Genomic DNA, 12,992 nt, shown 5'->3' with positions numbered 1-12,992 from the left:
ATGGGATATTCCAGAAGATTCATGCAGCTGTACTTTACAGGATTTATTTGATATTTTTGTATAGTCAAGGATGATTTGCTTTTGAATAGTGTCTACTTAATGAACATCTTGTCATTCAATTTTACTAGTGAGTCATAGTTCCTGTACAAAGTTGGCCCTGTCAGTGTAGACTTTGCTGTGTGGTTCAGTAACCCACAACTCATACCATTAGTGTCAGTCATGTGGTGGGCCGATGGGGTAGCTGCATTTACTTGCTTGGAAGCGCCTCCTCAGCTGCACCTTTGCCCCAGGCTGGGATCACGGACCGGGAGCTGCACCGCCAGGCACGCACCATCCTCGTCGAGATGGGACAGTTCTTCCAGGTGAGTAAGAAGAGAGAGGGCTGGAGTGTGCAAGAGAAATTGGTGAAAGTATTAGAGCATGCAAGAATATTCATATGCTGGAATATGTGAGAGAAAGGGATGAGAGAAGAATGAGAGCATTAGAACAAGCAAGAAGAATTATAGAATGTTGTAACTTGTGAGAGGTAAAAGTAGGAATGAATAGAGAGTCATCTGTTATAGCCATCTTGTGGGTGCTCATGGAAACTGGTCTCAGATAATTTAAATATAGACAGGTAGAGGGCTCTCTAGCTCCTTCAAACATTGTAACATTTTTAGCATCAATTTCTATTGAAAGAATTTTTGGGCAGTTGAATAGATTTGGTGTGATTTTGGGCAGGGACATAAAGCAAATGATATTCAGGTAATGAAAGACTTAATTACCATTTGTTGGCCACCTCTGTATCATTTATAGCAGACAAATACAAACAGATAGATGGATTTCTAGCTCTTTTAAACATTTTAGCATTTTTAGTACTAGTTTCTTTAATATCACCTCATTTTACACAGGTTCAAGATGATTACCTGGATTGTTTCGGGGACTCCTCCATCACGGGCAAAATCGGGACAGACATTGGGAAGGGCAAGTGCACGTGGCTGTCGGTGGTGGCGCTGCAGCGGGCGTCCCCCTCACAGCGGCTCGTCATGGAGGAACACTACGGTGTACCGGAGGAGGAGAGCATCCGTAAGATCAAGGGGCTGTACAAGGTAAGGCGACATGCATTTTTTTTTACTTTTCCCATCTTCAAGACAAAATTAAAAATGTGCATAACTGTAAGATATGTCACAGGAAAGAAATCTGTTGAGTGGCATTCATTAAAGATAGTGGATGTAGTGAAATTGTTGTGATATGGAAATTATGGAATGATAATGAGAAAAAAGAAGAAAGTACTTCATGGTGATTTTCATACAAATAGGTAAGCTTTTGCAACTTATCTTCTTATAAGGATGGTTGCCAAGGCTCTCCTTTCTTCATCATAGAGGTCAAGGGCCAATATGAATTTTAATTTGGTCTTATAGAATGTTTTGTGTGTGTGTGTGTGTGTGTGTGTGTGTGTGTGTGTGTGTGTGTGTGTGTGTGTGTGTTTTGTACATAAATGGATATGGACAACTTGTCTCTGCTAACTTCCTGTATGGTGACATTTATTTTGGGTATAGATAGATAAAACTTCAAGGGCTACAAAAATATGAGGGAAAAAGAAGAGAGACTTACTCAGTGATGCCTCATGTCAAAAGTGGTAAAAAGAGAAATAATGCCATCAAGAATATCTCCAGCTGCAGTAAAGTCTGCATAGAGTCATGATAATTTCATCCTCAGGAGCTGAATCTGCCAGCGACATACCGCGCCTACGAGGAGTCCACATCGTCCATGATCCGCACACACATCCAGCAGATCTCCCGCGGCCTCAACCATAACGTTTTCTTCAACTTCCTGGACAAGATACACAAGAGGTCCAGCTAGACCACTCGCTGTGTACGACAACCCGATGAATTACCAGAGCCTGTGATCAGCATCTTTTTTTTTCCACTTTACTGTCCAGTGTGGAATAAATCATTAGGATTGGATCCCAATCTCATTTAGCTTTTTTTTTTTATATAGTTTGCTTTATATTGTTTCTGCACAAAATAATCAAAAGTGATGTTTACTTTTTGTTGTTACTTCTCATAACTTGACATTGGTTTCAGCATTAGTGATACTCCACAAAGCAGAGGAACGAGGTCACTTTGAAGAAGTATGAGCATTTAGGAACATTAGCTCATCATACAGTCCAGTAATATCCATACTGTAATTTGTGGTGCTCCCTTGGAAGTATATACTGAGATGCATGAGAGAAGTGTCCTGTAGTGTTAGCAAAGGCAGGCTAAAACTGTTCACTTACAGTTATATGTAGACAAGTATCAGTCTCCCATGTAGTCAGTGACAGGCTGTCTCTATACTCTTGGCTTTGGGTGTGCTGTCTCTCACAGCAGGTGGATAGGGAAGCTCCGTGTGTGCCTCTCTTTCATCAGGCTGTGTGTGAAGTGACCACCCCCTGTTTGTGTATATTTGGGTTACTCATGTCATGTTTTGCTGAGTCTGGAAGACACTGAAGAGTGCAACTCTTTTGGCTGCTTGTGCAATTATTCTTGTCATTATGCCAAGTGTTAAGAAGGAAGAAACTTTGGATGTGTGCATGTGTGTGCGTGTGTCTACTGGTGATGGTGTTGGGAGTGAGATTGAGATTGTTCCTCCCTTAGCAGGGGGTGGGAAGCTTAAGGAGGCAACTCACAGTGATGGTCTCCATCGGGTGTTTATTGTTGTCTCCCTGTGGATTTTAGATTAAGTAAATTTCATGTTGTTGATGACCATTTTTCTTTCCCAGTTCCAGGGGGGAATACTTATACTATAAACATTAAAATCTACCACCATACAACTCTGTCTCATCTATACATTTTCTGGTTGTGAAATCTGCTCTTGAAAATGATATGATGTTTTCTTTGGTATAGGTAAGATAATTCAAAGTAAACTGTTACTTCTGCAATTATTTTGCATCATACAAGTTCTGAATATTCACTCACTTGTAATATACTAAAAGTATTAGTGTACTTTTCCGTAACTCATAGTAGTGGAGAATGATAAAACCATATATTTAAACTCAAGATTTTATAACGATTATACAGATGCCTAATTCCTGGCTTACATCAATGTCCAACCAGTCTGTCTGGACACAGGCATCTGCCAGAAAAATACTGGACATTAAAAGACAATAACTGATTGAGGCTTTGTGTGATGGAAACTGACACATAGAAAGTGTGTTGGTACATATATTCTTACCCAATTGTATTTTTACAGTACTGAGCCAAAATTGTTATGGCCTGTCCTGTCATTTAATACTCAAAAACAAATCAGGAGTTCCACCAACTGTATATGATGTTACACTTTGATCCAATAGTATACTGTAACTGTAAACTAACAATATTCATACATATGTTTCCAATACTGTCGTTTTTCTTTTGTGATAAACTTACACGAACATGGTATATACACACATTTACAATGCATAAAAATCCCAGATAAATAGGGAAAGTAATATAGCTGTAACATGCACAGAGAGAATATACATCTTACTTTAAAGATACATAAAATCTTGATAAAGTTAAATGCTTTTATATATGAGGAGTAGTAAATGTGATGAAGGAAGAACACATCAGTGACTATGTCATCCTATACTCTTTGTCCTTCATCTTTGATTTCTGAATCCTCCCTCATAACCAGCATGGTTACAAGGGTAATAATAGCACATATATGAAAAGCAAGAAATACTGTAGTGTCTACTGAATATTTGAAAACTAGTACATTATGGGGTACATAATAATGTGGATGATATCACAAGCTATGGTTTCTATGTGGATATGTTTTTTTTCAAAACTCATCCTGTGTCATAACTACATTTTGTAGAACATCTTATTTATTCTAAGGTAGGTTTTTATATAATTTTTGACAAGTGACCCATGGAAGTGGGACCAGTTTTATATAGTTGCTAATAGCATGCAATTTCAGTCTTATGTTAAGAAATCATGGCATTACACAGTCTGAAATTTTGTAGAACATGTAGGTATATATAGAAAAACAATATTTACATTACTGAAGGATAGTGTGAGAATATATACATTGTGGAGGGATAGTGTGAGCAGAAGAGATGCTAAGACCCGTATCAAGGGTTGTGAAGGGAGGGCCAAACCTCAGACCCTATATCTTCTATACATATATGCACATTGTTGTGGGCCATTCCACTGACTCTTCAGCTGACCAGGCAATGAGTTTTGTTAAAAATGAGCACTGGATTTGGAATAACAGGGTAGTATGCAATGGAGGAGGATGTAGATTTTAGTGTTAAACTGGCTCTTCACAACTCGTATACAGCTCTAGGTATCTTCAAACCCACTAGGAGGCTGTATGCTAGAGGTTAGAGATAAGAAGTCATCAGACTTGCCTTCATTTTTTAGTTTCTCATCATTACTTTTTTCTTTTTTTCTCTTTTCCTTTTTTTCTTTTCTTACCTTTCTTTCCTCTTTCTCTTTTTTGTGTGTGTCTGTGTTTTCTGCAGTGTGGCAGTTCACTTCCTCAGTGTTTGATTTTGGTTTTGTTTCTTGACTACTGGACTCAGAAACTTTCTTAGTCTTTTTCTTCTTGGGTTTTTCAGCTTTGTCTGGTTTCTTACTAGGAACATTACGATCAGTTGCCTCAGTAACCGGTTTTGTCATATCTTCCTTGCTAGTGTTTTCCACTTTAACAACCATGGGAGAAATATCATTTTGCACTTCACTCTTTTCCCCCTTGTGACTTTTTTCAGTAGCAACTTCCTTAATGGCTGTGGGAGAGGTTTCACTCTGTATTCCCTTCTTTTCCTCCTTGCAACTTTTTTCACCAACTGCTTCTGTAGCAACAGGAGAGGTTTCACTTTCCACTTCGCTCTTTTTCTCCTTACGACTTTTCTCAACAGTAACTTCAACATTATTTGTAGGCTCATCTTTAACTGAACCTTTATTTGATATCTCATTTGATCTTAAACTTTCACTCCTCTTTACTACTGGGACAGGTGCCTTGGGCTTGTGTTCTGAACCTCTCCTGCTCCTGAATGTGTCAACGTGCATTTCTTTCACTTTCTTAGTGCTGCCAGTGTCTCCAATTGACAATGTGTCAACATGTGTCTCTTTCAACTTTTTCATGCTTCCAGTGTCTCCATTTGACAGCGTATCAACATGTGTTACTTTTACCTTCCTCTCACTGCTACTCTCTCTGTTTGACAGTGTGTCAACATGTGTTACTTTCTCCTTCTTGTAGCTACTTGTGTGTCCATTGGGCAGTTTGTCTACATGTGTTTCCTTTATCTTCCTCATACTGCCAGTGTCTCCAGCTGAAAGTGTGTCAGCATGTGTCTCTTTTACCTTCCTCTTACTGCTGGGAGGTCCATTTGGAAGTCTGTCAACATAAGTTTGCTTCATCTTCCTCTCACTGCTGGTGTCTGCATTTGACAGTGTGTCAACATGAGTCTCCTTTACCTTCCTCTCATTACTAGAGTGTCCATTAGGCAGTTTGTCAACATGTGTTTGTTTTATCTTTCTTTCACTGGAAGCATATCTTTCCTGCATCTCTCTTTCCATGGTCTCCTTCCTCTGTCCTCCTCCAGGTGGCTGATCAGGAGGGGGCATAGGGAGGGTGTCTGCTGGGCTGCATCTCCCACCGCTTGAGGTTGAAGTTGAGGCGCTGTCTCTGGTTTCACTAAGGAGAGCTGACAGTGGTCTACTCAGACAAGGATTTTGGTCCTCAATGGCGTGGGAGAGGAATCTGTTCACTCGCTCCTGGTAGTCCATAGAGTGGTGAGTTGGATGGTCCCCAAGGCTACTGGACATCCAGGGGGGCACCAGGCCAGCTTCCACACTTTTGTTCCCCAACATTTCTGGGTGAGCCTGTCAGAAGATAATTGGCTTTACACAAATGAAAACAATTGTGATACATTTGGAACATTAATATGAACTGTTACTGCTTTTTTCAAATGTTACCAAAACCTGCAAAAAAGAACATTAGTAATGACCCAATACTCAGACAGTGGTCATGCATTGCGGGCAGCTTTGCAGATCTTTGTTATACTTTTCCCAATGAACAGCAAGGGTTGAAGTTTTATCAGCTATTCCACTTATGAAAATTATCCATAGTTCTCTTTTGAAAGAATTCCCAATTTTCAAGATGACAAAAATAAACGTTGACAAAATCAGTAAACCTTGATGGTAGTTACAACTCAGGAGCAACAGTAGCATCCAAGATAACCAGAATACACTTAAGACTATACAAAGAAGCATTTACTCTGATTACCATTACAAATTTTGAGTGGAGGAGAGTTGCAACTGATAAGAGATGTAAAACTGACTGAGTTGCATGTAAAGAATTCAAGTCTCGTGGAGAGAGTGAGAGAAAAAAAAAGTGGATTATGTACCTTGCATTGAATTACCTGGATTGCCTTGGTCGGCTTCCCTTACCTTAAGAAAGTTTTTTTTTTTTTTTTTAGATAATACCGAGTGATATTGTATATTTAAAGACCATGTAAACGTTAATCATTCCAAAAATATATTAACATAACAGTAGATTCCATAGCTTCCATTCTACCACTTCCTCTTTGCTATTTATCATTAATACAAAAATCTGTATTTCACTGACATCTTGGTTATTTCCAATGAGCCTCCAATGAACCGATATTCCAATTTTGACCCTTCAGGTACTTCTGCCTAGTCACTCGTTGAGAAACCGCCCTTATTACCCACTCCAGAGGGGTCACACACCTGCAGCAGCTGATAGAGCGCGGCGAGGGGCACCTGCTGGCCGGGGCGGGACGGGAGGGGCGTCACGCTGCGCTGGTCCACTGCGTCTACGTCTCGCTTGGTGTTGGAGGCGCTGAACTCTGGGGACTGCACGCCGCGCCAGCCCACGCGCGAGGACCACAGCGCCAGACCCAGCTCCAGGAAGAAGCCCACCAGCAAGTTAGCGCTGATGTTAAGGGTGAGACGATGCTCCTGGTTCAGATCATACGGCTGGAACCTGTGTGGGCGAGCGGATGAATTAATGTTAACCCCCTCCTACACACTAATTTTCATTATATCAGTCGCTAAAGGTGGGGAACTGAGAAGTGAGTTTCTGTGTTGTGAATGGAATGGCCTATGTTATTCGATTTTTTTTTTTCTTTTTTGAAAGCTGGTGGAAGCTCTGCTTCCTACACTCACTCGTTTTCATTATGTTCGTTGCTACAGGAGAGAAACCGAGAGGTGAAAGCCCATGTTATGAATGGAGTGGCCTGATGTACCCTGTGAGCATTACCTGAGACCTATAGGGTGCATGTTCACCAAGGTTAAGAAGGCAATCGCTTTACCTGTCTTGGTAAGGGATTCACCTGCAGCCTAATTATATTTTCATGAGCGTGGATTCTCTCTCTCTCTCTCTCTCTCTCTCTCTCTCTCTCTCTCTCTCTCTCTCTTACCACGAATGCTCGTCCATCTGGTCAAGCAGGGTCTGGAAGTGCTTGTGTCTGTTCACAATGGCGTAGATGCTCAGCACGATGGCCAGCACGCTCAGCACCACGCACACCACGGACGTCACCAGGAAGGCCTTGATGCTGAAGTTCTTGTACCAGAAGCAATGCGCCACCACACCTGAGAGGCCACACAGCAGCGCCGACAGCCCCGTCCACACGCCCGCCCCTGCCCAGCATGTCTCCGGCTCTATCCACGTGCCTGTGTGGAGGAATATGTGTAGTCAGTTGCTGAGTAATATGGTCAATTGTTGAGTTATATAGTCAGTAATCAAGAAACGTATGTATACTGACTTTTACTGATTAATACTAGGGACTGTATCCTTAAACGAGAGTATTTCTAAAACGTTTCTTCCTCTATCTCGAGAAACAACATTGAATACTGTGTTTAGCGCTTTTCTCTTTCTCTTAACCCCTCTGATCAGCTGACAATCTATCAAAAGTATGATTATTCTCAGCGAACTAGAGGACTTAAAAACTAAAGATCGTATTCTAAAATGACCGTATGTTATTGTTTAGGACCGAAAATTATTCATTTCTAAAACGTTGGTCTTTGATGACTGGATGAAGGAAAGTCCCTATGGCTGTCTTGATTTGATTCTTTTGTGGCACGGATATGACTCAGTTGTTGCGGTAAATATGTCAGTCAATCGATCTCTCATTGCAACATTTAGAAACTAGTAGGACCGCATAGTAAGCTGATATGCTGGAATAAGATACACTAGAATTTCCAGTGATACATAAAATTTCAGGTTGAACATCTGGAAAAAAAAAAAAAAAGTGTAACCTGAATATGTTGGGATACAGAGATACACGAATTTTTTCTAGTGATACGTAAATTGTCAAGCCATATTATAGCTATCCGGAAAGATGCATGATCTCGGGCAACGAAAATATGTTTTGTTACGGTTTATATATGTGAAAAAAAAGTCCAATAATTTCCTGATGCGCATGTTTTCACACACTGCGCTTTGTTGAAATTATTGAATATGGAAGTGAAGTTTATATATGTGAAAAAAAAGTCCAGTAATTTCCTGATGCGCATGTTTTCACACACTGCGCTTTGTTGAAATTATTGAATATGGAAGTGAAGTTTGCAGGTACTACTTTATGTCGCGGAGCAATGAAGGAACTTTTTTTTTCTTACGTAACCAGTCTAGTAAAACGTCTAAATGCAGCAAAGTCATCTAGTGAACAATGCACTGTACATCATTGGCTTAGTAATATTAATCTACGAACACATGACGGAAGAAAATACAGAAAGAAATATATAAACGCACTTTCGAGTTGTTTCATTGTCCTTCTCGACTCTGCTTCACTTAGCGTCTCGAAACCGTGATGCTCAGTAGCGAGTCTTGCGGTGAGGAAAGTGGATACTCTCTCTCTCTCTCTCTCTCTCTCTCTCTGTACTGAATAGAGTCTCCCATAACCACCACCGTTTCCAGCCTACACATTTTCCAGCCTCAGACCGCGGATAATTGACGCCAGGTAATGGTGTGTGTGTGTGTGTGTGTGTGTGTGTGTGTGATTGCGTAGTGCTCATTGTTCTTCTAACCTAACGCTTTATTTTACCCACTGTTGTTTTAAGGAATATTGCATTTAATTCTATGTTCGTATTGTTTTAGTATCATTTTGTCAATTCTTTTTAATTGAACCTTCACCACCACCACTACTACTGCTACTAACACCATTATACTACTACTGCTACTACTACTACTACTACTGTTACTACTAGTGTGTGTGTGTGTGTGTGTGTGTGTGTGTGTGTCGTTCTCTCTAATAGCCCAGTAATTTGAGGGAGTTGTTGGTTCGTGCCGCCACCATTTAGCGTTCCGTAATGGTGAGGTTCCGGCACTCCGTTTTTTTTTCTCCCTGATCCCGCGCATCCCTCCTCGCCGCAGCCGCCTCCTCCACGGATAATTTCCCGCCGAATCTTTGACGTGGCGCGAATGAGTTGTCTTCATTTTCCTCTCGGATGAAAGGGAGTTAATGCTGCTGATGTTATCTCTTAATTTGATGCTCCGTGGTTTAATAATTTTCTTCTCCTCAACTCCTCCTCTTCCTTCTCCTTCTTATTATTATTTTCGTTTTCTTGTTTACGGATTTCTCTTTCCCTTTTTTTCTTTTCTTTTGTCAATTCCTGTGTTTAGAAACTTGGGTATTTTTCCAACTCTCACGTATATTAGTTGAAAAGATTGCAAATTAATATTACCCGTTTATTTTATTGTATCTATTTATATTTTATTTGTGTAGGTGGTAATGATTAGATGGATTGAGAGAGAGAGAGAGAGAGAGAGAGAGAGAGAGAGAAAGTAGCTGAGGAAGAATCGATGAATAGAGCGAGAAAGATGAGTTACAATGAGAAATAAGTACTTTCCCGTACACTAGTTAGGAGAAATAGTAGTAGTGGTAGAAGTAATAGTAGTAGTAGTAGTAGTAGTAGTAGTAGTAGTAGTAGTAGTAGTAGTAGCACCAACACCAAGAACAGCAACAACAACACACACACACACACACACCACTAACACCCTTCACAAACACTCACACCACTACCCTCCCCCAACACACACACACACACACACACACACACACACACACACACACACACCAACTCCTTCCACCCCTCACCCCTCATCCCCAAGCCACCACCAGCAGAACTCACCCAGCACGCCAAGTAGGAATATTACAGAGCCCAGGAAGAGGTGAGCCAGGCCGAGTCCTCTGACCAGCGAGGCGGAGTATTTGACCTCGGAGGGTAGGACTGCTGGGTCCGGGCCGGCTGGGGGAAGGGCGAGGGGCGGCTTGCTGGCAGCGGCCCCACTCGACACCTGGATCACGAAGACTTGGTTGTGTTGCTGCATTGCGATCTGTAGGCGAGGCAGAAGGTGGTTAGATGCTGGAGGTGAGATACAGAGAGATGGTTAGAGATATAGGTTGGAGGGAGCGAATGTGTGAGTTTTTTTTTAAGAGTACAGAAGGTAAGAGTGATAGTGATTGTGGTGGTGGTGGTGGTGGTGGTGGTGGGAAGTGAGTGGGTGATAGGGAAAGGGAAGGTTATGACGGGAGAGGGGGGGTGGTGGTGGTGGTGGTAGCGTTGTTGTTGTTGTTGTTGTTGCTGATGTTACTGGTTGTGGTAGTGACAGTGAAGGTATTTATACAGCAACAACAACAACAACAACAACTACTACTACTACTACTACTACTACTACTACTACTACCACTCCTGCAAAACAAAGATTATGATGATAAAAAAAATGTGCGTAGTAAAAAAATATGCTTGAGAGAGAGAGAGAGAGAGAGAGAGAGAGAGAGAGAGAGAGAGAGAGAGAGAGAGAGAGAGAGAGAGAGTACAAGGGTGAAAGGGAAGAGATGGTTCAATGAAGAGGGTGAAGATGAAGGGGAGGAAAAGGAGGGCATGGGTGGGGAGATGAAGTAAGAGAGAGAGAGAGAGAGAGAGAGAGAGAGAGAGAGAGAGAGAGAGAGAGAGAGAGAGAGAGAGAGAGAGAGAGAGAGAGAGAGGTGGAAGCTGTAAGAGGAAATGAGGGAGATAATTAAAGGGAGAAGAAGGAAGATGGATTGTCTGTTAGGAGAGGAGCTCAAGGGTGTACAATACTGGGAGAGAGAGAGAGAGAGAGAGAGAGAGGGTAATGACGTTCGGTAATAGTTGCACGTGGAAGTTTGCAGTAAAAGGAGCATTGGTGATAGTAGTAGTAGTAGTAGTAGTAGTAGTAGTAGTAGTAGTAGTAGTAGTAGTAGTTGTTGTTATTGTTGTTGTTGTTGTTGTTGGTGGTGGTGGTATTATTGTTTTTGTCGGTGTGATATTGGTAAAACAAATAAAAAAAACACAACAAACTAATAAGACAACAATACAAAGAAGAACAAACAAAAATAATAACAGTATCAACACTAATGATAAACGAAATAAAGAAAACAAACAGCAGCAAAAAAAAAAAAAGAAGAAACACAAAACAAAAGCAACACCAACAACAAGAGAAAGAGAGAAAAACAAAATTGGCGCACCTTTGAACGCATGACCGCATTCCTGTGGCAGACTTATTGATCCGAAGGCGTCTATTATTTTGAACCCACGCCAGACGGATAGACAGACAGAGAGACAGACATTGAGACACAAAAATGCGGGTACAAAATCAGAGACAGGCAGAAAGAAAGAAAATTGAAAGTAAAGACACAAGAAGGAAAGAAAAAAAAAGAAGCAGAAAAACAGACAGACATGCAAATACACACAAAGAAAACGGATCAATAGACAGAAAGGAAGACAGACAGGCTGAAAGAAAGACAAACAGAAAGAAACAAAGGAAAACATGCGAAAAGACAAACAAAAGAGAGGAAAACAGATTGATAGAAAGAAGGCAGGGTGAAAGAACGACAAACAGAAAAAAAACCCAGACATGCAAAAAAGACAAACAAAGAGAGAGAGAGAAAAAAAAACATTGATAGAAAGATGACAGGCTGAAAGAAAGACAAATAAAAAAAGAAAAGTGACAGACTGACAGACAAACCTGTAGAGAAAACAGACGAGAGAGAAACAGAGAAACGAAGATAGACAAAGTAGAAACAAACAGACGGGCATATATATATATATATAGCCGGAATGAAAGAATAACAAAGATAAATAGATAGACAGAAAGGCAGATAGGTAAGCAGGCAGAATAAAAGAATAATAATAAAAAAAAAACATAAATAGACAGGAAGACAGACAGATGAGCAGGCTGAATGAAAGGGTTAGGAGAAAGTGCGCGATAATGCGTAAACGACTTGAATCACAGTTTCTATTAAAGTGAGAGAAAGAAGGGGTTAAAATGCTGGTGAGAATTTTTGCTTGTGGATGCGCATGTAAATTTACTTAGCCATTCTTGTGGAGAGTTGAGAGAGAGAGAGAGAGAGAGAGAGAGAGAGAGAGAGAGAGAGAGAGAGAGAGGAGAGAGAGAGAGAGAGAGAGAGAGAGAGAGAGAATTTCTAGCTTGATTTTTCTGCAACCTTCTCCTTCTCGTTTAGTCTCAGTTACATAAATCAGAGAAACTAAAGAGAATGTGAAATGACGTAGAGAGAGAGAGAGAGAGAGAGAGAGAGAGAGAGAGAGAGAGAGAGAGAGAGAGAGAGAGAGAGAGAGAGAGAGAGAGAGAGAGAGAGAGAGAGAGATACACAAGCTGAAAATCCTTTTAAAAACAGTAAGACGCGTAAGATTTATGAAAGATAACTACTTCTTAAGCATTCAAGTCGGCACACTTAAGTCACTACGTCGTGCAAAAAAAAAAAAAAAAAAAAAAATCAACATAAAAAAAAATACACAAATATAATAAAATATTCTTCAAGCATCCTCACCACGCAGCTGCAAAGAGTGTCGAGTTGCCATTTTTAACTTATTTGCCTTTACCGATCATTCTTAATTCCCTATTGGATGGTAGACTCGGTAGCATACAGTAGTTAGTTATAGATAGAAAGAATAGCGCATAAAAAGTGTGTTTAGTAATATAGTAATAGTAGAGAGGTTACAGTACAATGCATAGAACACGGAAATCGATAAAGGTCTTAA

The 12,992-nt window shown here is 40.6% G+C and overlaps 3 protein-coding genes across 17 annotated transcripts in view; 2 read left to right on the top strand and 1 right to left on the bottom strand.

Annotated features, from left to right (window-relative positions):
* LOC135109140 (farnesyl pyrophosphate synthase-like) overlaps positions 1-2,794 on the top strand; it is a 56,155-nt gene extending 53,361 nt beyond the window's left edge. For all 10 annotated transcript variants that reach the window (XM_064020263.1, XM_064020259.1, XM_064020262.1 and 7 more), the window contains 3 exons: positions 291-362; positions 891-1,088; positions 1,699-2,794. In XM_064020263.1, coding sequence (XP_063876333.1) covers positions 291-362; positions 891-1,088; positions 1,699-1,842 — 414 coding nt within the window. In that variant the 3' untranslated portion in view covers positions 1,843-2,794. The remainder of the gene's footprint in view (positions 1-290; positions 363-890; positions 1,089-1,698) is intronic.
* A 213-nt stretch (positions 2,795-3,007) lies between these two features.
* LOC135109139 (eukaryotic translation initiation factor 5B-like) overlaps positions 3,008-12,992 on the bottom strand; it is a 41,894-nt gene continuing 31,909 nt past the window's right edge. For 4 of the 5 annotated variants that reach the window (XM_064020255.1, XM_064020256.1, XM_064020257.1 and 1 more), the window contains 4 exons: positions 10,101-10,305; positions 7,391-7,643; positions 6,699-6,954; positions 3,008-5,831 (listed from right to left, as the gene is read on the bottom strand). In XM_064020255.1, coding sequence (XP_063876325.1) covers positions 4,287-5,831; positions 6,699-6,954; positions 7,391-7,643; positions 10,101-10,299 — 2,253 coding nt within the window. In that variant the 5' untranslated portion in view covers positions 10,300-10,305 and the 3' untranslated portion in view covers positions 3,008-4,286. Of the gene's footprint in view, positions 5,832-6,698; positions 6,955-7,390; positions 7,644-10,100; positions 10,306-11,458; positions 11,486-12,992 lie in introns of those variants that run through there. The other variant, XM_064020254.1, reaches the window with a different exon arrangement.
* LOC135109137 (E3 SUMO-protein ligase PIAS2-like) overlaps positions 7,671-12,992 on the top strand; it is a 144,827-nt gene continuing 139,505 nt past the window's right edge. For both annotated transcript variants that reach the window (XM_064020237.1, XM_064020241.1), the window contains exon 1: positions 7,671-8,929. The gene's annotated coding sequence lies outside the window, so the exon portion shown is untranslated. The remainder of the gene's footprint in view (positions 8,930-12,992) is intronic.

This window comes from Scylla paramamosain, chromosome 18 (assembly GCF_035594125.1).
Source record: "Scylla paramamosain isolate STU-SP2022 chromosome 18, ASM3559412v1, whole genome shotgun sequence".
Classification (NCBI taxonomy): domain Eukaryota; kingdom Metazoa; phylum Arthropoda; class Malacostraca; order Decapoda; family Portunidae; genus Scylla; species Scylla paramamosain.
This window is presented reverse-complemented; position numbering and strand designations above follow the sequence as displayed.